Consider the following 24,334-nt stretch of genomic DNA (forward strand, 5'->3'; position numbering starts at 1 on the left):
CCATGTTACACAACCATGGGTAATATTTGCATGTATGGAAAGGTTCAACTTGTCTAAATCTTGTCGTCCTTTGCAGTGGTCCTCAAGCATTCATGACGCAGGGTTGGGGGAACACCTACCAGACGTGGCAGCAACCTGGCCAGCAAGTTCCAAGTAAGCAGCAAGCTATCATTCAGAAATGGAGCCATGGGTGACTCGTTTTGTGAAATGGCTACTGTGCGGGTTGTGAAATGATGGTCACCGCGAACAGCCGGTACAAGACTAAAGGTCCATTTTGAGTGTCAAGAGGCTTGTGGGCAGCATGCCTTTCTAAGCAGCCTGGTTATGCATGGGTTTTCAAGAAGTATAGAATTGTTCTTTTCTAACGCGCTTAATACAGAGATGAGTTTCTAAGCGCAGGGAATCTGCATTCGAACCTGTGGTGTGCTGTTGTCCCGGAGCGACCCCTCCCTCCCCCAAACAGTGTGAGAATGCTGACCTAATTCGTTTCCTTGCCATTAACCCATCCAATAAGCGGCAATATTTGATTTTCTGAAAGGGGGGGGGGGTTAATAGTTTCTGGGACTGTCCCTAGGCCTATTCAACCAGCGCCTATAGCTGCATGTACACTAGATCTCCTTTACCCTCGGTTGCGTTGGGGGGCGGGGGGATGAATTGCTGCAGTCCTTTGGCTTGACGCAATCGCACTACTGAAGAGGGCGTTAATTGGCGGCGTTGTCAGCAATATCAGGCGGACATCTGAGCTACTCTATCCTCCGCACAGAGGTGCGGGTTTCGCCTAAAGCCTTGGTCAAGACCTAACACACCCTCCCTTTGCTGCTGCCCACAGCGTAGGCACGCCCATGTTTAGCTCCTGTCAAGTATGTCATATTCTACAGCTTATCAAAGGAAAGCTGGGTGCTTCAATTAAGAGAAATCATTCAAAATGACAGCCTAGAAGTGTTGGCATGAGCTCTCTAAGCAAGCACACTTGGATAGTAGAAATGTCCGTGCATTTCAGCACAATTAGTGCTTAGTTCCCTTGCCCTAGAATTTCTGTGCAGGCTTGCAATTTTCAAATTTCATCTTTGGTTACTTTTGAAGTAGCTCATTTAGGCGTGTGCTTGGTGTATCCCGCTCAGTGTCCTGGAAATGTTCATTTGCAGGTTTACGTATCCACGTGTCACTGTTTAGGAGCGACACTATGCTCTCTACTTACTAAGGTTCTCTATCCATAGTGAGTGCTTTGCCCGTTCAGAAGTTCCCTGCATCACTGGCTTGCAGAATTCTCTGGTTAAACATCAAACTTGCTTCTATCGTAATTGTTCATATGTTTTGAATTCAAGTACACGTGAAAGGGGGCGTAGTGCTAGTAATCTGGCTGCCAATGCCTATTAGCCATAAAGCTTCAATCAACCTTATTTTTTCCTTTTTTATGGTAAACATTTTCTACACCTAGCTTGGATCCAGTCTGTGAACTGCCTTTAACCTCCTAAAGTGACATTGGGGGGGACATGTAACTCCACAGCCCCGTCCTACACCTCATGATGCCAGATCTGTTTTTCCACCCAAACGTGCATCTAGCATGTCTTACCCTGAAAGAAGCATACTTGTAAACGTGCTCTGGTCCATAATATCCTACAAGATTTTGCCTGTACTCGCTGCTTTAGTGGCACCACTTGGACCATGGCTACATTGCTTAAGCGCACAATCTACTTACTACTGCAGAGACAGGACAACTAGCTGTGGAAAAGCAAACCTTTTTCATAGCTCCTTGACTGCAGTGTGTCGGGCTGCTTTTTCTCCCTCACCCAAAGCCCCCTTTGCCCTTTAGTCGGGTCACAGAAGGTCAAAGAATCAGCCGAAGTAAGACACATACGTGCATGGGGGGGGGTAAGGGGAAGAATTCATCTTTATGGCTTGTTTTGTCTTCCGCAGAACATTCTATTTTGGCAAAAGCATTGTTGTCCCGTCTTGGGGCAGTCAGGTGTTGAGTTATTGGGATGTATACAACGTACTGTAGCCATTTTCATGGCCTGCAGGTGCTCTGGAAGAGTGGCTGCATTTTTGGGTGCAGAGTGAAAGGTGAGGCTGCTGATCGGGAGTACCCGGATATTGGTCTTTGTGTACGCTTTGTAGGTATGACATGTAGGATGCATAGAGGGCTTGGTGTCTGGAGGCGGCGAGGCTGTGTGCTTCTAGTGTGGGTGTGTTGGCCCGGGGAGGAGTGTAGGTTTTGATGTTTGTTGGAAATGTGAGAGAGGGACTTGTGGTAAGTAAGGTGGAGAGAGAATGAGGGTTAGTCAAAGGGTGGGGGTGTTGTAGGGGTTTCCATAGAGCTTTCAGATGATTGGTCTGGCTTTTGACGCCTGGCGGGATGGGGAAGAATGCTAGGAACTCGCTGACTGGGGTTGGTGGGAGGGGGTGTGGCATACTGGAGAAGGTACTGCTGAGGCAAGTCTTCATCTGAACAACTTTTCATTGCTCTTTTGTGCAGGTCAGCAGAACCAGCAGCAGAACAGCCAGCCGGATTACAGCAAGGCCTGGGAGGAGTATTACAAAAAGCAAAGTAGGTGGAGCTCCCTTAATCAACATGTGCTTTTCTGTAGAAGCGCCTTTTAATCTTTTCGTAAAGTGTCTATCGGACACTTAAAATTTTGGAGGGTTGGGGCAGAGGGGGGGGGCATTAATCTAGTTCTCAAACATGTGTGGATGCAGCTTTCCCTGCCTGTAGATCATTGACAAGCTGGGACCTAACCTCGTGATGAGAAGGCGGCTCTGGCTATTGTGTTGAGGGGGGGGGGGGAGATAATGACCTTCAAATGAGGGCAGTGGTGTGAGAACCTAGTTTGTGGTGTGACTTAAGTAGCCTGGCTTGGGTTTGGTGATGGGACTTTGCAGGGATAAATGGGAGAGTTGCCACTTACGGCTGAATGGGTGTGTTGGCACGATCTTTTGCAGAGTGGAGTTATTGCTGGTGTTGAGTGCCTTCATTTTTTGCTGTCTGTCTCGCCTAGTGTTGGTTGGTAAATACTCTGTATTACTTTCAAAAAAGGAATTTCTACACCCAGGCTTTAGAAATGTACTGTAGCTTGTTAAAGTAAGCTGTTCATGCGAGTTATATGCCTGTAAGCTATAAAGATTGAAGAGGATTAACTTTGATTCCATTATTGAAAATGGTGTTGACTGACCATTTTGGTTCTGATGCAGCTTTGTCTTTAATTGCTAGTGGAGGACATAATGTTTTGTAGGGCTTTGAAAAGACTCAAGTGGTGTCGGAGGAAAGACTATCCTTATTTGTACATTGCGGTTGAGTAGCTTCAGTGATTTCCAGCCACTGGCTTTCACTGCTCTGGTCCTCTCATAGTGCAGTGCGCTGTAGTAGTGACTGGTCCAGTGAAACTGAAGAGTATCAAGCGAGGGTGAGCTGTGGGGGAGCTACTACTGGTAACACCTAGTGTCAAAAAAGGTTATTGCACCGTTTCAGTTTACTGGAGCTGCACCTACAACTAGCCGACGGGCAGCGTCCAGTTGTGGCAGCTCAGATGGGTAGACTTGGGCTTGAGAGTTGCAATTTGATCTAGACCTCTGGGGTCAACCACAGGACTCTGCTCTGTCAGCTGCCGCGGCTTCTGCCTTCAACACAGATCCGCACAGGGATTGCCCCGTTTCCCTAATCTGAGCTTGCCAGGGTTTCCCTTCCATCTGGTGGGCAGAAGTCTGGTGTCGAGTACCCAGTACAGTTTCCATAACAGTTCTGGGTGCAGTCCTAATCAAGTAAGGATTCCCCAGGAGTACCCTTCTGGTAGGGTGATTCGGTCGGCACAATAACATGGGCATCCGAGAGCTTAAAAGGTGAACTAGGCTCCCACACTCAGCATTGCATTCATGTATTGCTGCCTGCCCCGGGTTTGTGTGGCTAAGGTCCGAAGGCTGACCTCTTCTCTCTCTCTCTCTCCCCCCGACCCCCCACCACCCCTCTTAATTTAGTCATCCGCACTGCTATCGGGGTAGGGAATACAGCCGTATTTCACGTATGCCGGACTTATTTGGCCCTCTGGATGTCCATGTTTGGTTCATGTTGGCTTGCATTGTTTACAAGGATGTTTCAGCAGCCGCCTGGCATGTTTAATGCACCGAAACCTGAGTTTACCACAGACTTCCTTCCGTCCCTCGAAATCGGTTAACTGTCAGGCAAGCTTTCCCTGTTGCCCCCCCCCCCCCGTGTAATTCCCCATCTGCTCCCACCCCAGTGCCTTTCCAGAAGGATATAAAAACCCTTCTAGTCCCTACGTAATGTTTATTTGTAGCAGAAATTACCTTAAACTACCTTTTTTAAAAAAAAAAGGTTTTACTTAAGTGTTTGCTGTTCGTTGACCATGCATTAATTTGCACCTTATACATTCTCAATGCTACATGGCAATTAGAAGCTGCGCGTGGAATGCCGATGGATCGGTAAAGTGTTGCCTTCTGTTGCGATAGGACCCGAGCACCGAGCAGAATTGCATTGCAAAACGGATGACTTATTGTAAATTATTTATTGCCATACCTATATAATAGGATTATAAATTTAAAACGCAGCATGGTCCATGCAATTTTGGAATGGGTCCTTAAAGCACTAAACTTCCCAAGATTTCTGGAGCACTGAAGTCTCATGCATCCAACAGTGCTGTGTACTAACCTGCGTTAGCCAAATCTGCTCACGAAGAGATTGTCGCCTCTTTAGAACCGATCCACTCCCTCCCGTTTGCCGAACCATGGTCGCCCATGCCATCACAAGAGTCCCTCCCTGTGTTCGTAGCATGCATTGCCCCCCCCCCTCACTTTTCTTCCTGCAGGATAAGGTTTGGGCCGAGTATTCTACTCCACGGGCAGACCTTGGCGAAGTAACACTACTCCAGTGATGAAAAGCATGGTCCTCCATACTGCTGGCTGGGTGGGAGGGAGGTGGTGAGAGATGAATGTTACCCAACTTTGGTTTCTTAAGTTGATGCTTTTTCTTAATGCTTGATTTGGAAGCTGGGATGAATCTGTGGCCACTGCTCTGCACCTGGCCCCCACCTTGTGCATGTTCAGACAATAAGAATTTCTTAGTACCTGACAAAACAAAGGTTTCCTGCAGAGCAACACTGTCTTGTGGTCCCAATAGGTCACAGGCATGACACCAGTCATGAGAAGGGGTGAATTACAGACCTGTCCACCTGTTTGCATTGCCTGTATTGTAAACACACCCCTGTTGCACACATTTTAAACGTGCACCTAGCTCGAGACCGGTGCCACAACTTTTGCAGCTTCATTGAGTCTTCTATCAGAACATGAGCTGGGAGATGCTAGGGTTCCTCTGGTTACAGGGTTGATGCCTCCAACTTGGACCTCTCCTCACTCACTGGGATTTCTGTACTGTTCTACCTACCATGGTTTCATCCATTCCTAAATGCAGGGAGCTTTGTCATGTCTTGACCTAATGTCAGTCTTCTTGTTGTGTGCTCCCAACTGGCGATGGGGAGAAACGTAGAAAATCCTATATGGGATTCCTGTCGACTGTTTATTTCACCTTACCTGAAATATCTGCACCTTACTGAATCCGCTCACCCTCTCCTCGCAAAGCTTCCGTGTCACTGGTAAGTCATTGGGTCTGTCATGTCTGTCATGTCAGTCTCCCTTCCAGACCCCATTAAGATGCTATGCTGCCACCCAGCGTCGCCACACAACAGCCACCTAACCATTGAAAAACTAGCATGAACTCTGTGGCAGCTGCAAAGCTTTTTTTAAAAAAAATAAAATGAGGCAGGTAATTCCATCTTGGAAAAGGGTAATCTGCTGATCAGATTCCCCTTTTAGTAACTCTGTCCCAGAAGCATAGTGTGAATCTGTGTCCTGCAGCATCGTTATGGTGCTTTTTATCACCTGCGCCATTGGTAGAGCAGAGCAGGTTCAAAGGTCAGTTGCTAATTTAACATCTGCAGTGACGAGTCTCTGCAGTGTAGGCTTCATTGAAGGTGTGCGCCAAAACTAGGATGACAGACCATGATGGTGGTAGGGCAAACTCTGATCAAGCTATCACTGGGCTAAGGCATGGTGCATGGCACTACTTCTGATCATGCAAGCCAAACTCCACTGTGGAAGGCGATGTGTAGTCATGCCAGATGAGGCTAGCACTGACAAGACTGTAGCCTTGCTTCCTCTGTAAAGGCAGGCAACGCCTATTGACCTTCACAGAAGGCTAGAATGGGAAAAGGAATTGCAGGACACCTATTCACAAACCTAGCGCTTTGAGGGCATACCAATGGCAGGCGTTCTACAGGTGGCATACAACATAAGGGCTAGGCCTCACATCAAGTTGCTGCATTTCTTAAGGCTTTTGATTCTATTTAGAAGGAAATGAGGGATGAGGTTAACAATTTGGCGGTCTTTTTTCACTTTGCCTCTAGTGTCCACTTCCACTAGAGCAAAGCACTTTGGGCGTCATGTGAGAAGGGAAAAGTCCACCTCTTTCACGAATTGGGATTGGATGACTAAGGCAGGCTAGCTTTTGTCTAATCACCTGTTTCACACCACTTATTTGAATCCTGTTTGAATCCTATTTTGGACTCGATCCTTTCAAGATTTAATTGGACCCCTGTTGGGTGAGTTCTTCAAAATCCTCAACCAGTAAGGTGAAGTGGGAATGTCCAAGGCAGGGGGGGGGGGAACTCGCGCTCCTAACATCCCAAGGGACCAGTGGGGGTGCACTGCAAGGCTCCTGCAACATGGTGAGGTCCTGGGTAATGCTGTGGCTGGCAGCCTCCCCCATGTTGGGGGCACGTGAAGCACAAATCTTGTGCCCGCCCCTGGATTGGCACTCAGCAGTCTGAGAGCCAGGCCAGCTGGGATTGTAGAGTTTGCCATTGCACTGCTTGGAGCTGTGGTTTCAAGAACTGTTGCACATTCGACCCACTGGGACACTGGTGCTACCTTTTGTGTTGTCCATAATCTTCAAGTCTTGTGTAGTACCTAGAAGTTTTGTTCGACCCTGCTGAACCAAGAACTGCATAAAGGTACTATTGACTATTTACTCCCTCACTTTACACAAGCATTGGATCTTTCATGGATTCGCATGCTGTGAATATTTCTTGTCAAACTGGGTAACTTCAGTAACTTTAATAGTCGTTTTCCTATTGAAAAACGATGACACCTTGAGTGTCCTATCAATGTCTTTATAGGTGCTTGGGCAGTACCAACGGGATGTCCAGTATATAGAGCCCAGCCCCCGCGGCTTCCTTCAGATTTCAACCGTCTTCGAAACTGTTAGAACAAATTCTCTGGCGAGAAGACTGATTCATTCTCCAGCATGGGGTCTGGCATGGATTCAAATGCACATGAATATTCCCCGGCAGGCTGTGAATCCTTGGTAAAGAGCAAAAATCAGTTTCATTTCTGAACTCCTCACTGGTCTCTGGGTCATACTGCCCTCAGCCAATGACTGCCCTCTGGCAGCCATCTTCAGATTTTTACCACACATTCAAGTGTTGGGAGTCCTCATGCTTGGCTCTCTATTTTTCCGGTCCCTCGAGCTTCGTGCTCCTTCAGTCTACCTGCCAATTAGGGGACCTGTTTTTTGGATTCTTCAGCACCCCTCAAGGGCGAATGCTCGTTGCGTTTCTTCGTGGAGGATTCCAGAAGTTTCTTCAAGGCCTACGCCGCGTGGATACGGCTCCCCTTTTCAAGATATGGTCTGACTGCGACTTGCGGAATGTCTTCTCAGACAGGCATTCCAAGTGCCTCTACTGCCTGTACCCAGACAACGCACATGGACTGCATTATTTGTCAAGAGATGGTACCTGGTACCCTGCACGCTGAAACATCGTCAGCTCAAGGAGTGGCTGCAGGCCAAGGCCCCTGCTCTGTGGGTCCCAGCAGCATGCCTCCCCTGCTACCAAGGAAATGGAGCATTCCAAGACCTTTGAGGGCGCTTCTACCACAGGGGCCCAACAAAAGGCCAAGCACCATGAGTCCACTTTCACCCGGAGCGCCGTTGCGACAGGCTCCTCAGCGGCCAGGGAGAGTACAGTGGCTTAGATTACCAGCCAACGCTCGATCTTCAAAGAGGAAGTCGGACCATCCGGGCAAGCTCAAGCAGAAGCCCAGTCAGGCCCACTGGAGAAGGCGAAGGGTGAGTGGGGCGCTGATGCTTCCCCCTAAGGAGAAGACAACAGATTCCACCAAGACAATGAATGCCCAGGTACATCCAACTAAGGCCCAGCCTTCCATCGAAGGGTTGGTGTCACTCGTGAAGGCCACCTTGGCGGACCCGCAGGACGCAGCCCTGAAAGCGAGAGTATCCCTGCCTGCCACAGGGAGTCCTCTTTTCAGCCCATTGTGGACACTGGGCAAGATGGCAGTAATTTAACCAAAACTGTCCCCCTCCGGTTGCAGAGAAGAGGGGTGTGGGGGGGGTAGGCCACGGCACGGATATCTCAGAGGGAGATTGCCTGCCTCCAGACTCTCCAGGAGGAGAGGTGTCGAGAGCAGGCCCTACGGCAAGGATTCCGACGAGACCGAGGAACAGCAGGGTGGTGGGGGCCTGGGTGACCAGCCTGCACCTCAGCACTGGTTTCGCCTCCGCAGCCACCTGGAGATGTCTCGGCAGACTGTTTTGCATACTCTGGTCTTGGAGATCCAGAAGAGGATGCCTGTTGCACCGGCGGCCCCTCCCTTCTCAAGCATGGGGTCTGTCATAGATTCACATGCTCATGAATGTTCCCCGTTATCAGGCTGGGAATCCTTGGTAAAGAATCAGTTTCGTTTCTGAACTTTCACCTAATCGCAATCGCTGGTCTGGTTCATACTGCCCCAGCCAATGACTGCCCTCTACCTAAGCCCCTCCTCTGGCAGCCATCTTCAGATTTTTTTTTTACTGCATGTTAAAGTGTTGGGGAGTCCTCGTGCTATAGCTCTGTAGCTTTTTCTGCGTTTTGGGATTTTTCTGAGCGTTTTGCTCTATTTTTCAGTCAATGAAGCCTCAAGCTCCATCGATCCACCAACCGACTAACGGGGGACCCGTTTTTCGGGTCTTTCTGCGCACCCTCAAGGGTGATTTTTCATCGAGTTCACTTCTCAGAGGATTTCAGGAGACTCTTGGAGGCCTACACCACATGGACATGGCCGAAGAGAGAGACTCGACACTTGTTCGGGATCTGCCCAGGAAGCGGGCTCCGGAACATCTTCCTGGAGGATGGGCACTCCATGTGCCTTTATTGCCTTCATTTGGACAGCTCACACGTGGAGGAGGCCTGTGCGTTCTGCAAGAACATGTCCTCCTACATCATGAAGGACCGTCACAAGCGGCTCACTGAGTGGCTGGAGATGAAGAACCAGGCAGGTGATCCCCGGCAAATTTTTCGAAAGTCTGAGTGGCCTTCTAAGACCTTTGAGGGTGCGCTGGTGACAGGGGACCAACATAAGGCAAAGCACTGCAAGTCCGTTGGCCCTGGGAGTGCCATTGGTCGGGATCCGCAGCAGCCAGGCCAGGCTTGGCATCCCCACCAGTCAACCAGAACACTGTTGCCGACTCACTCTGCAGAGAGCTGCACTCTTGTCATGAGTGGGAGCTGCGGCAGGATCAAGTGGATCTACTGTTTCGATGATGGAGCAATCCCTACCTTTTCGCGACTGCAAGGAGCACCAAGTGCCGGAGGTTCGCCGGCAGGTTTCCCCAGCGGGGGAGCATGGGGGGGATGCGTTCTCCTTCCCCTGGGACGGCCTGTTCCTCTATGCGTTTGTTGCTTCTGCAACTCATCAGTCCACTCACTGTCCCGGTGCTGGATGATCCTCGTCGCACTGGCGTGGCCGAGGCAGATATGGTTCCTGGACATGTCGGCGTCCCCCCGCCAGTCAAGCTTCCGGCGGACGTAGATCTTTTCACCAGGGAAGGAGGTGCAATTCTGCATCACGACCCATGGTTGCTGAACCTGCAGGCCTGGCTCCCGCAGCACAAGAGTTCAGAGGGTACGAGATCCCGGTGTACTTGCCAAGGCCTGGGCTTCTTTGCTTAAGTGCTACGGACATAAATGGAAGAGGTTCACTGTCTGGTGCCGTGCACAGAAGATAAACCCTCCACGGATTATGGCCCCTCAAGTGCTGCCGTACTTGCTGTCGCTGGCCAAGGCAGGGCTGGCACATGCCTGCATCAAAATTCATCGGGCGGCTATCGTCCACTATACCAGAACTCTGGGGCGGTCGTCGCTGTGGTCTCATCACCTGGTTAAGAAGTTCATGAAAGGACTGTTCCGCTCGTTCCCGCCGGTGAAGACTCCGGCCAAGGTGTGGGAGCTCAATGTGGTGCTAACGAGGCTCATGGATCTTCCGTTCGAGCCTATGCATTCGGCACCTTTGAAATTTCTTTCATGGAAGACCGCGTTTCTTGTGGCCATAAACTCTGCACAACGAGTGGGAGAGATCCTGGCCCTCTGCTGTAAGCCTCCGTACTTGACATTCCACGAAACAAGGGTTGTGCTGAAGACTCATCCCTCCTTCATGCCAAAGGTACCGTTGGACTTCATCTCAACGAGCCCTTGGTGTTGCATGTTTTCTTCCCATCGCCGGCTGAGAGGACTTTGCACACTCTGGGTGTGGCTAGAGCACTGAAGTTCTACGTGGACCGCACAAAGTTTTCGGAAGACATCACAGCTGTTTGAACTTGGGCCCTGTGAACCAACGGAAGGCACTCTCCAAGGCTTCCATTGCCAGGTGGCTCTACGGCTGCATCACCCATTGTCTTCGGTTGGCAAACCGGCAGTTGCCTGGCCGTCCTAGAGCCCATTCGAACAGAGCGATTGCTGCAACTACGGCGTTCCTGTCTGGTGTGCCCCTGCTGGACATCTGCAGGGCTGCTGCGTGGAGGTCTACGCACACCTTCACAAGATTCTACTGCATCGACCGGTATTCCAGGAGGAGTCCAGAGTCTGCCAGGCAGTGCTGCACTACCTGTTAGCTTGAAGGTGAGCCAGGTGAGGGGTAAGAGATGCTTAATGTTGAGCCTTGCCACCTCCTGTGGTTGTGCGTGTACTGCTATGTATTCATGAGCATGTGAATCCATGCCAAACCTCATGCTGGAGAAGGGACAGGTTACTTACCTGTAACTGTTCTCCAGCATGGGTCTGGCTTGGATTCACATGCAAACCCTCCTGCCTACCCCTCTGCGGCTCTTCTCTTCGTCCTACTACAATTTTACATGCTACCTAATCTGAAGATGGCTGCCAGAGGGGCTTAGGTAGAGGGCAGTCATTGGCTGGGGGGCAGTATGACCCATAGACCAGTGATTGGTTTTTAGGAGAACGACTGTTCAGAAGTGAAACTGCTTTTTCTTTACCAAGGATTCCCTGCCTGACAGAGAATGTTCATGAGCATGCAAATCCATGCCCGACCCATGCTGGAGAACAGTTACAGCTAACTTGTGCCTTCTACCAGCACGTGCACCAAGGCTGCTGCAGCTACCAACCTTCGGACCAAGGGATCCTCAGATCCTCCCAGTGAGTATCGAGGGGCCGTAAGGTTATTTTACTGGATCGTCACCCGAGGGACTCTGCCCTTGTACCAGCACCATGGCCAAGGGGCTATGCCCTAATAACGACAATACGTCTGAGGGGGCGCTTAAACAGGGATCTACCGACCCCCAGGTCAAGTGTGCCACACCTACCGGGCCTAGGCCTGAGGAGCAGGGTAGGCCTCGTGATCCACACACAAGAGTCTTTGACGAGGCCAGGCTGAGCAACACGTCGCAGGCACAAGGCAGGCAGCGTGACAAAATGCTGCTCCGCCAGACAGGCACCCGTCCAACGCCATTCCAGGAATTTGGCAAAGAACAAGTGTCAAGGTGGGACTGGCCTCCACCAGGTACGTGGCCTACAGCCTACCCCTCTTTTGCGTAGGACAGCTTTCCTTTCTGTCCATATGGGCAGGGTATGCAGCGGCTCCAGAAGATACCCCGTCACCCCCCTGCTGCCTCCTCGGCCAGTGAAGGTCTTCGAGAGGTTCCTCAGCCACATGAAGTCGCCTCAGATGGGGGGGGTTAAGCCTCAGACTCCATCAGGAAGTCCTTCCCGCAATGCAAGCAGCACCAGACTCCTCCGCTGGCACTCCAGCCCCCGGCTCCTGAGTTAGTCCTCATCCAGACGGACAGCTCGACCAGCATGTACTAAGTCAACAAGCAGCGAGACACCAGATCTCCTACTCTACTGTGCACACTGGCGATCAGCATGTGGGAGTGGGCCCTGGAAAATGACATTTGCCTAACAGCAGTCTACCTCACGGGGAATGCAACCTGCTAGTGGACAGGCTCAGCATGCTGGGAGCAGACAATTACAAGTGGCAGCTAAACGACCCTGTTATTCAGATCTTCAACAGATTGATCACCTCTAGGTGGATATCCGACACCTGGCACAAGAAGTGCCCTCAGTTCGGATCTTGGCAAGGTCAGGGCCCCGGTTCTCTGGGCGAGGCATTTCACCTCCAGTGGACCAGCATGAAAGCCTACGCCTTTCCGCCCACACCCCTGATTCGGAGTAATTTGCAAAATCAAGGAGTCTCGCCAACTCCTCATTCTAATTGCTCCATGGTGGCCGGCCAGGCCATGGTTTTCGGAGCTATTCAGTCTCGAAGTGCTCCTGATTCACCTCCCGACGGGCTCAGCATATCTTCTGGCACAGCAGGGGTGGGGGGGGGGCAGAGTCATCCACCATGCGCCAGGGAAACAAGCCCTCAGTGTGGTACCTGAGCAGGTAAAGCTGCACCTCAGCCTCTCGCAGGCCAATGTAGAGCTCATACAGGGCGCAAAGAGCAAGGTTACCAGGGCCCAGTACAAAAGCAAATGGACCCGATTCTGCCACTGGGCAGACTCCAAGGGAATCGACCCACCCCCCCTGGCGTGCACCTTGGACGACATGCTCTCCTTGGCGCACCTCACCTGCTCAGGCATGCATGTGGACATCTGCCGCACATACCCCACAGCCATTGGGGCTTACAGGAACTCTGAGGAAGGAATCTTCTCCTCAACCCTATCGTCAAACATCTGACTGGACTCGCAAGGCTCTAACTGCCCGTCAAGAGACTGCACCCTGTGTGGGACCTTAACATAGTCTTGGGCGCCCTAGCGCACAAACTGTTGGAGCCAATGGTGCCTGTGGACATCAGACTGGTCACAATCAGGATGGCCTTACTAGTCGACCTAGGCTCGTAAAGTCAGCGAAATCCAGGCGTTGGTCGCCTCAGAACCATATACTTTCACAAAGACCAGGTAGTCCTGCGGGCACACCCGGCATTTCTGCCCAAGGTTCCGTCTGCTTTCCACTTGAACAAGGAAATAGTCCTTCCTACGTTTTTTCACATCCTGAGGACTAAGTGCTACACTGCCTGGATGTCAGGTGTGCCCTGAAAATCTACTTGGACAGGACCAAGGGCTTCCGCAAATCGGACGCCCTGTTTGTCATTTAAAGAGGCTCAAGACGAGGCTATCGGGCCTCTAAGGCTTCCATATCCCGCTGGATGGTCTCTGCCGTCAAAGAAGCGTATGAGGGCCAGCACAAGCCGCTCCCTGCCAACATGCATGCCTATGCAGTCAGGGTTAAGGCAACGGCCATCGCATTCCAGCGATATGTCCCTTGGAAGGTCATAAGCAGGGCGGCCCCTTGGGCCTCTCCCTCAGCTTTCTGCAAGCATTACTGTTTGGATGCCGGCTCTAGATCTGATGCGGCTTTCGGACTGGTGGTTCTCGGGTACCTGTTTGCTTAAGGAGGGTCTTCTCTCCACCCTGGGGCTACAATCTGTTGTAATCGCCCATACAGTATGGACAAAAGGGATGGGATGTTAAAGTAATACTCACCGCAGTGACTAATGTACTTGGTCCATAATCCCCTTTCCTCCATACGTCCTACCAACCTCCCCCTAATAATACTGGTGTCATTAGGCAATGTTAAATCTATTGTCGCGTCTATCCAGACGTGGACCCCTTGCTCACTATTCTTAGAGACTCAGCTCCTCCCTACTGATGAGGTCCAACCAGACCGAAACACGTGTCTGGGGATGCGTTTGGTACTCTTGTTCAGAGGAGAATTGCCTAGCATTTCGGTGCTGGACTGCCCCTGGGCAGGACAAAGACTGATATGTTTGGGATATTTCTTCTGTGAAAGATGGTGAGCTAAAGACTCTGGGTAAGTCTCTCGTAACCAGGACTAATGTCTGGCAGAGACTCCCAGGACCCCCTTGTCCATTTGCAGTGGTTTAATTACTACCACTTTGCATTTTTGCCGCAGGCTGAACCCTCATGGGTGACCATTTTCCCAAAATGGACCCAGTCTTTTGCCTTTTTCTGTTTTAGTTCCTTCTTGGCTTTTACTATTTTAAACCGGTTTGTGTCCTTTGTGTTTTTGCCTTTGGTGGGCTTCAGCCCTGTAGCCCGCCCAGGCTCCAGTGTGTCTGGAAAGGCAGGAAGTAAGGGAGGGGGTCTCGAAACTTCCATGTTCGTCTCTAGGTGTGCCTGAATGAAACCAGTCCTGATTGGACGGCTGGCTGTCCTAAAAGGACAGCCACCTTACTGTCTGACAGCGTAGGCTGTGAATGAATGGGAAATCACATTGAAAGGCAAGGTTTTGGGGACTAGAAGCATTCAACCACTGGAGAGGAGCACCCAAAGCAGAATATGGGAAGAGACGCCAGCAGCACCCTCCTGGACTGCAAAGTGCCCAGTGAAGCCCTGCAGATGTGCTGACCCAGTTTTCAAATTGACTGGGAAGACCTGCGTGGGACAACTTCATCGCTTAGGCTGGTGGGACCAACTAGCCGCAAGACTATCTTCCATTTGGCGCAATCCCCGACTTGCTGTCCCTCACCAGAGCTCTAGAAGCCGGATGTCATGGGTCCTGTGACCTTTGACAAGTGCATTGTCTTGTGAAGTCCGAATCCGGCAAAATCGTCATGACCATCCAAAGGAGCCTGTAGAAGCAGGAAATCTTGATCCAGAGTCCCCTCACCAGAGTCGAGGACCGAGGGAGCAAGCCTCTTCCAACTGGAGCATTTTGTTCTTCATTGATGCCGAGGAAAAGGCACCAAGAGTGCAGCTGAAACAAAGGAAATCCATTTTTGCCGAGTCTCTCTCGTTCTTCCACAGGAGCCTGCCAGACGTCCCTTTCGTTACCACGACAAAGGTCTAGGGATAAGGGTCTGCCAAGCTATAGAAAGGAGTAATCCTGCTGGAACATTTTTCTTCAAATTACAGGTACTGTAGGGTTTGGGGTATTCCCCTTATAGCCAGAAGTTATGCTTCCTACCTTGAAGTGCTTTTTGGAGTTTCTCAGCTCTCCTGCACTGGCCTAACAGCTTGTGCTCTCTACAAAGTAGCTCACTTGAGTTGGTGATTTCTCCTGAACTTACTAACTTTGTCAAGACCTGATCTATGAAGACGAGCATCATAACTATTGACTGTCCATGGACTTTGGCTTTCCTGGCTCCCTAAAGGCACTCTTCTGAACCTACTGGCTTTGGCGGTATCTAGTCTATCGAAATGAGTTTCCTTGAATTAAAATCCAACAAATTATCCATTGGCATGCGTTTTCATGGAATAGTTTTCATTGGATTTTAGTGTCTGAGTTAGAGCTGGTGCTCTTGAGGGTTGGGGAACCCTCAATAACTAAAACGTTACATGGAGCTGGCCAGTGCTGAAATGGTAAGATTTCGGCACTGGCCAGCTCCATGTAACAAACGTTCACATTGTTTGCATGGAAATTCGATGAAACACTGAAGTGTTTATGCATTGAAACCCTTTCATCGTAAAAGGTTTCGTTGTATAAACACTTTTGCATTGTAATTCAATTGAACTGTTTCGTTAAGTTTCAGTGCCTTCCATCTTCGATGGAAAGACCCTAAACCGGCTTTGGCAGTACTTGTTCCCTCATCGGTTTTAATGGCACCATTATTGCTGCGATACGTGTACCCGCCTCCCTTTGGTAGATTGTAATTGTTTTACAAACTGATAGTATGTTCTAAATCTTATTCTAACCTTTCCCTCCGTAACCGACTCGGTCTTTACCAACTTTTTTGAACGTTTCTAGTAGATGACTTTTTGCTTATTTAAACCTTGTATATTATAAATATTTATCTCACTGTTACTTGGCTACTTATACTTACTGATTTCAACTGTACAGCTCACATTAGCCCTCTTAAGATGAGCCTGGCTGCTCAGTCACACTACCAGCTTGTGTAGTACAGACCTATTTTAAAAGGTGGGTTACCTAATAAGCAGGCAAGTCTTGTGTAGTCGCACACCAGTTGGACTGCACTAATTCTTAGCGCTCTATTTGTGGTAGCTGCCTTCCTACTCTAGCGCACAAAGCTGCCCTGTGCATGGCCAGCTGCTGGCTTGCCTCAAAGCATTGGCACTCTGTGGGAGTCTCTAGTAGAGTGCTGGCCATTGCATGCATTTTCCAGCTGAACTCGCTGTGCCCGATGTCGAAGGCTTTATCTTCTGGGTGCAGCTCTGGCAGTGGGGCAATGCTAGTGTGGGCGTTCAGCGGGTAGAAGAGTTGGGCTGCTACATGGAACCTTGTGCTTGACTTGAGAGCTGCCCTCTGCTTTGAACCGTTGGCTTATGTATCTTTCAAGTTCCCTGAAGACCCTGCTCGCCTTAGACTGCATAACTGTACAAGGCTTGTCCTCTAGCTACTTGGCTGGGCACAGCAGAAGCATGCAGTCCTCACTATAAACCCCTTGATTGTTCGGGATTGGATTGTGTCACATCTCGCCGCGGCTTAGACAGTCTCCCAGTCTTATTGGTGGAGGTGCGGGATGTTTTATCAGAATTGCATTCTACAAGTCCTGTTTTGCCGCCTTTCCCGTCTGCTGCCTTTGGTTGGACCTGCCCAGTGCCTGATTCTTTGAATGGTGCTGTGTGGTTGGCAAGACACTTGGTTCTCGTATTCTCAGACGAGATCGAGTGTATTGCAGTGCCACTGGTCTGAGAAAGTTGCCGCCGCGCGTGTGTGTGTGTGTGTGTGTGGGGGGACGTGTCGCGCTAAAGATGCGAGCTTTGTAATAGCTATACATAGAGTGGTGGGACTTTGGGTGTGATGTGGAAGGTGGTGCTCGGGGAGGGAGGGGGCAGTTGGGCAGCGCTTTCATCGATGCACTGTCATGGTTCACAGCCAATGGGCTTTTGTTTGGTGCTGTTCGAGCAGCCTAGGAAAGCGGCCACCCCTTGCCAGCGTGCCACATAACTTGAGCACCTGTGATGGCCAGATGCCGGTGCTTAAAGGTTCTTCTAAAGCCTTTTGTGACCCCTCGTTACTACTGTGCGTGTAGTTGATCTTGACTTGCCTGTGGCACATGCCCAGTGCCCCTGGATCGGGCCAGGATCCCCACAGCAGGCAATGCTTTCTGCGTGCTTCTGCTCATGCGACTGCTTCATTGGGCACCACCCGCTGGTGGCAACGTGCTATCTTCTTGGTGGCTTTCTCTTGAATTGTCATTTCTGTAGAGTATGTCCCCTGTAGGCTGACCAATGCCTGCCCGCTCTGCTTGTTGGGACTGACTGCATGCCTCTGCAGTGTGGTGCATGCGCGGAAGGGAAGAGTGGCTGGGCCTGGGGTCCCTGCTGACTGCAGCTGCTTCTGAGGAAACGCCCCACCCCCGTGTTTGAACCCTTGTCTTTCTTTGCAGACCAAGCTGCCAATGCGGCGTCGCAGCAGAGCTCGCAGCCGGACTACACCTTGGCCTGGGCGGAGTATTACAGACAGCAGGCGGCTTACTATGGGCAGTCACTGGGGCAGGCTCAGGGCCACAGCCAGGTGTGTATATGGTTCTCAAACACTGCCGCCTCTTGAGCACCTTCATGCACGCTACATTATTTGAATGCAGTTTGGATTTTCTTGTGCATGGCGAAAGGTTTGAATTTGTTTAATGGTTTGAAAGCGCCTCATGCTTGTGATGTAACTCGCATGAATTGTGCAATTGCTGCCCATTGTGGATTTCAGCCTGTAGGAATAATTATACTTAACAAGGCACACCAGTGTCCTGGCATTTTACCCGCCTGCCCACTCTGGAGCTTAAATCCATGTAGGTTCTCCTGGTGCTTGATTGATGTATGTAGGGCCTGTAGGAGATGGCGCACGCGCGCACACGCATAACGCTTGCTGGTTGGTTTCTCCAGACCTATTCTTCCTAGACCTTGTGCTCCTAATTAAGGCACCTATATGCCTTTCCGTTATTAATGTTCTTAATCCCGAGGTGAGACAGAACATGATGCAAACCTGCCCCTAGGGACCGCCCCCTTTAAGCACTCTTGTGACTTTCACAGACTGCCATGCTGGCTTGCAATGCTACACAGATAGGCAGCGTAAGGCCGTCAGCTACTATCTCGATGCACCTGCCGCATGCATTGCAGTGGCCTGGCCAAAAAGACCAGCTGCAGGTAGAGGTGCCAGTAATGAAATATCCCCAGAAACACAGGCACGGTAGTACATAAGGGTTCCCCACGCCACGTGTCCAGACTACGCCCGGCAACTCTGCCTTCTCTTCAGGAGCAAACTAGCCCCCGGGTGCGCATGCTATTTGGATGGTGGGGTCTCATCTGTTTGAGCACTCCAGTTTCGGGGACACGCTCCCTTGGGTGCAAACCTGGTTAGAGGTGTGACCCCTGAACAGGCCATATGTGCTTCTACAGAGGGGCAGGTGGTGGTTGGAGTCTCGCCAGCCCTGGGATGCGGGGTTTTGCCTGTCGCTGCCTTCTCTAATGGCCTTTCTTTTCTTCTTTTTAGGAGCAGTAGAACAATTGCCCTCACGGAGCCCTTTTTTGTTTCATTTTTGTTTCCTTCATTTTCTTGAAATCATCGTGAAGCCCTTTTTGTAACAGAGGTTTCTAGATTTGCAACCTTTTGATGAAGACTTCTGTTTATTTGTGAAACACTAGCTGTAGGATAATCGCAACTGAACTTTTGTAAGAATCAGGAACAGTCATTAATCTACTAGGCGTACGGACATGCTGGGAGTTATTTTTTTTATTCCAAATTTAACTTCAGGATTCTTTTGGCGCAAGAAATTGAGGCACCAAAAGGCACAACCGTTCGTCGACATTGTATCATGTAATTTGTCATATTTTATTTTTAATTATAATTGTTTTTTGTGTAACTTTCTGTTGCAACAAAGATAGCAGCTTGGAAGTCTTGGGTGACTGTAACAAAAAAGCAAAGAAAATCCTAAAGTTTTTAAAAAAACAGTATTTAAATATTCTTAAATATGTAAATTCATTGAATGTTTTACGTCTGATTTCATGTATTTTGACTGTTTTTGATTTTATTGCATTTTTTAAAAATGACGTGCAAACCAACTGATGGTATGAATTGTTCTCGACTGCTTCCGTATTGGGGCAGTCGGGTGTGGCGGCCGGGCCACACTAACCTTGGGAGGCAGGGAGTGTTTTGTGGGTTTGTATAATTTGTAGTGTTCAGGGTTAATATAAAAATACAAGTGTTAATTATTATTTTTTTAAGCGATGCCGTTTTGTCACATAAACATGAAGTTGCATTTGTAAAGTCAAGACCTCCAAGCTTGTTAAAAAATCCCATCACGGACCCTCCTTTATGCTGTCTCAAATATAAATGCTGTTATTTTTAATAAGGAAATTAATCTGCTTATGACTGTCTTTAACACCAACACTGTGGAACATTTAACTGTATGAAAAGTTTAAAATAGTGACTATTTTTTAATTCCAGGGTGTTTTTTTCTGGTTCATTTTTTTTCCTTTTAAATATTTTCTTATCTAATATGTCAAATTTACCTTAGAGGAAAAAATAAACTAAATCTAGTATTAACTGCCGTATGTGCTAAACAGTTTTTGATTTAATAAAAGGGATGATACGCTTTCCAAAGTTTTGCTCTAGTGTTTCTTGTACAGATATGTGTATTTTTTAAAAAGGAATCGAAGCAAAAAATCAAAATTTGAGGCTATTTTTTCTTGCATTTTTAATCGGGTTTGTGGAACAATCCGTTTTGAGAATAAAATGTTACTTGCCCTTTGTTTGCCCTCCCTTCACATTTTCCTTCCAATGCTGAGATGTGAAAGCTCATTTTGGCGCTTGTCGAGCATGCTGTTAACACATGTATTACTTTTATTTCAATGAACGTCGCATTTTACACTCTAATAAAGCGTCCACAAGGCTGCTTGTGGATGAAGCTTTTCAGCCTGTTTCATCTCTTCTCTCCTTTGCTTGGAATGTGGGGGGGTGCAGGGGGGGGGTGTGTGCTGCTTCTCAAGGTGCCTGTGGTAAATGGCTGCTCTTCGCTACGTTTGCCCAGTTGGATGTCGGTACACGTTGGTGACCCGCGACTTGCACAAGAGGTCAGCCGTTACCATCCGCCTGCGAAGTTTCAGCATTCAGGTACCAATCCCTGCACTGATGCCAGGCAGATGGATGCGTTGTGGGCGGGAAAGTATGTGCCTCCCCTGTCGGTGGCCTCTTTCTGCTGTGCCACCCACTTGAGTAATGTTTTATGGTATTTTCGATTTCCAGCAGTGAGGCCGTGATGGAAATGGTTGATAAATCTATGCACAGCCCAATACAGAAGCAGTCATATTTTCTGTTTGTGGGAAGGGATGTGGTCATTCTTCGGGCATGTCTTCAGGGGTTGGCAGCCTTCCCTGTTGCCTCGGAGCTTTACTGCCCACCCGTACACTGAAGCGCTGTCTGATGGTACCCAGTCTGAGTGTTGTCACAAGCTTCGGTGTCCACACGCGCCTTCCGTGGACGTCCAGCTGGCTCCGGGCACTGCAGTGGCCATCTGCCATCCTGTGCCTTTCTTGCCATGAGCTGCACACGTGTCATGTATGTTGGCCTGCATGAAACCTTGGATTCGTAAGCTTTAGTTTATATAAATGAGCAAGTCGGGCAACTTAATACCCGGCCGGTATTTTCCAGCTTGCGGTCCCTCGCCACTCTGCCGTCTGCACATATGTTGACGTACAGCATTCTCCATATACGGCACTGATGGTTTCCACGACCTAACAAAGGCGGGGGTGGGCTCCTTCAGCCGCTCCATTGGTTGCCAGCTACTGCAAGGCACTAGTTTGCGGTCTCTTCACTCGGGCGTCCATGATAACTTGTGTATCTGGAGGGCGGCAGCAGTAATCGTCCTAATGAGAGGCCCTTGCTGCTTTGCTAAGAAAGGTGCAATTTGTTTGTGCTGTAAGCAGTAGTCCTTGGCCCCCACATCTATATTAATGTTGGTGGCCTGGCGCTGCAGAGTGCAACTACGGCTCTAGACCAGGTCGGGTGAGGCTGGTGGTTCTGCATCACACGAGGTTTAGCAAGATTCCTCAAGACTGAGCCGTCCCATCACCAGCTCCGTGCAACTGAGCACGGTACATCAGTCGCCCCCGGCCGGTGTACCTTAGATGGGGTGCTGCTGACTGAAGCCTGTACCAGTGCTGAGAAGGGCTGCAGCAGGGTTCTGTGCTATAGTGTTTGAGGTGCGTGGGGCTGCTGGGCTGAATTTCTTGAGGGCATGAGCGTCCAAAGCAAGGAGGTATGGACTAAGAATGCTCTTTGCATCTCTGCTGCTCTCTTGTTCAAGTACAGATTTCTTGTGCTGCCCACCGGACATGGTGACTGTTTGCCAAGCTGCAGGGAGCCTGCATGGTCATTGCTTTGTATGCAGGCAGTACAGTGGTCTTTGGAAGGAATGCATGCTGGAGGGGGGACGGCGGGGGGGGGGACGGCTCGGGCAGTGAACTTGTGATTTTCTTTTTGGAAACCTTTTGTAGTCGGCAGCAGTGTACTACTTCTAATGGGCGCTGGTAGGTGGACAGGTTAAGCAGACCTCTCCAGTGAGTGCAGATGCTCTAGCCTAGCGTATCACCCGTTTGCTGCACATGCCTTTAGTGCGGCCGAAAATGTTGCACAGATTACAAGAAATCTGCTAAATGGAGCGGGCGAGCGGCGCAGAGATCGTCTTGCATTTATTTTCATAGATTCATTGCAATTAACATTTTTCATCCATGCAGTTTTGGATGCACCGTAGTCGCACAGATCCGTTACTGGATCTGAAGCTTTTCTGGTGGGACTAGTTGGTACAATGCTGGCTTGAGTTTTCTTGATTGTTTGGTGATGCAGAGTTGGCGCAACATTTCAGCTGCAGGAAGAGGTTTCCTCCCTGAAACACTTGTGTGTGGGCGCAGTAGCAATAAAATATCCTTTCGTCATGTAAGCAATGTCTAGATTCGCAGTTCGGCCTCGGTGGGGTTAAATTTGAGATGGGCTTTTGTCATCAGTGTCTAGATCCGGGCAAAACCAATATGGAATTGATTGTCTTTGGTGTTAAATGTTTTGATGTGTTTTTTTAGGGAAGACTTTTCCTTCCATTTGAATGGACCCCCAACTTTTTGCTTTTATTTTTGATCCTGACCTGTTACTTTTACAGTGAAGCCTTAAGCTTCACTACACCGTTTTTTCCTCTGTTATGGGAAACTGACCTGTCCATCAGGTTGCCCTTAGTCTTGTTACTTGCTACTTTTAGTGACTTATCGCTTGTGGTAACCTTTTTATCACTGTACAATGCATCTTGCAAAGCAGTACAATGGGGTACTTTTGTTTTGCCTTCGACTAATGCTCAGGCTTGTTGGTTACTCTAGGTGTGCTAAATGGACAAGCTGGTGGCAGAAGTGACTGACTTTTAGTATTTTTTTGTATTTATTTTGGTGGTTCATTTTAGCCTTACTGTGTAACTACTAATTGTGGCTAGTTACAATCCTGGCCATGCCACAAGGTTTTTCGCTTGTCCTTTGGCCATCTTGTCTTTAAGCCTTCTTCCTGGCCTGTGAGGCCAGGGAAATTGTAATGTAGGGGGTGGGGATGGATCCTCGGCTTGCCTGCATCGTGGTTTGCTGCATTATGCCTCTTGGAGTCCTGGCACCAACCAAAGGCACCGACTGGAGATCAACTTGAACCTGCAACCCCTGCAAATCAAGGACTGAGGCTGACGGTAGGAGAAGCAACCTCAGACCTTCAATTGACTTGCCAAGTCCTGTGAAGAATTGGAGTATGGGGTGGTGCGTTAGAGTGGTTCTTAACTGCCCCTAAACTCGCTTTAAAAGTTTTGCTAAATGTTCTTAAGTTTACACTACTTTGGTTTTGCCGTTGCTTGCTCGTGCAAGCCTTCTGAAAGTTGGACAGTCTGGTTAGCATAACTTTACCTGTAACCCTTGGACTCGTTCATTGGAACCCAGAGACATAACTTAATTTTTTGAAGTGTTACAAACTGAAATTTCCTGAAAGTTTGGTCCAAAGGACCCCGACAACTTGGGGAAGGAGCTTTTGAAGCAAAGGTTAATTCTGTGGACCTGTAAGGTATACGCTAATCTAGTTTCATTTGCAGAGGTTTGATCTGTATTACGCTCTTGTCTAGTGACTCTAAATATGCATTTTATTGTGGTGATATTTCTACCTGTTCATTTTTCGTAGTGATATTTGGCATAAATGACTGTTTTTATAGATATTAAATGTAATTTGTGACTTCCATTGTGAGTACTCACTGTGGAACCTTTACCAGCTCATCACCCCTTGAGACTTAGCCTAGACCTCTCGTCACTGCTACCTTGAACTGGTTTGGCTACAGCTCCCAGAGTTGTCCCTGGCACAGTATAGGTTTGCTGCCTATACAGCTTCCCCCATGCCAGAGCATAGAAAATCAGTCCCAACAGTGTCGTGGATAGTTATTAGTGCACACTAGTGTTTTGACAGATGAGGAAGGACCCCAGTATGATCTATGTAGAGGTAAAGGTTTGTGTGTGTGAGGATGGACCCGAGTGGGACTTGTGGTTCCCTGAAGGAAATAATCGTGAGAAACTGGGGGTGGCCTTGTGGGTTGGTATTTTATAATTTATGTAACGCTCTTTTCCCCACTTGTGTGGCCTCCATGTGCGTTTTCCTTGGTTGAGCGCCCTTGGTGACCATAGTCGATGTTGTTGGCGCGTTCTAGGGGGTTAGTTTAGGAGGTGTGTGTATGTTGCCTTTCTTGGATTTAGGATGCTGGCAAGGCTCGACTAAGCAGCCCGAGAGAGGTCAGACACATGGGTGGGTGCTTTTGAGGGTTAGAGGGATTACTATTGTTGAGAGGTTGTGGGTCAGCTATACCAAGTTCCTTTCGGTTGGTGGTCGCTGCGTGCTAGTGATAGAGGTACGTCAGGTGTTTGTCTGGACGGCTGTGTGCACTAGGCCAGATGTGCTTAGCCATAGGCATATTCTATCATGCATGTATGCTTGGCCGTGCCTGCAGCCTGTGTCCACGTTAGTGGTGCTAGCTATACGTACTGTAGATTCAAGGGTCCTGAATATTT

The 24,334-nt window shown here is 49.3% G+C and overlaps 1 protein-coding gene across 3 annotated transcripts in view; it reads left to right on the plus strand.

The window, feature by feature from the left end:
• Positions 1-20,183, plus strand: part of FUBP3 (far upstream element binding protein 3) — a 320,256-nt gene extending 300,073 nt beyond the window's left edge. For 2 of the 3 annotated variants that reach the window (XM_069609266.1, XM_069609265.1), the window contains 4 exons: positions 77-153; positions 2,477-2,548; positions 17,665-17,792; positions 18,762-20,183. In XM_069609266.1, coding sequence (XP_069465367.1) covers positions 77-153; positions 2,477-2,548; positions 17,665-17,792; positions 18,762-18,770 — 286 coding nt within the window. In that variant the 3' untranslated portion in view covers positions 18,771-20,183. The remainder of the gene's footprint in view (positions 1-76; positions 154-2,476; positions 2,549-17,664; positions 17,793-18,761) is intronic. The other variant, XM_069609264.1, reaches the window with a different exon arrangement.
• The last annotated feature ends 4,151 nt before the right edge of the window (positions 20,184-24,334 follow it).

Source organism: Ambystoma mexicanum, chromosome 8 (genome assembly GCF_040938575.1).
Source record: "Ambystoma mexicanum isolate Mex_15411 chromosome 8, UKY_AmexF1_1, whole genome shotgun sequence".
NCBI lineage: Eukaryota > Metazoa > Chordata > Amphibia > Caudata > Ambystomatidae > Ambystoma > Ambystoma mexicanum.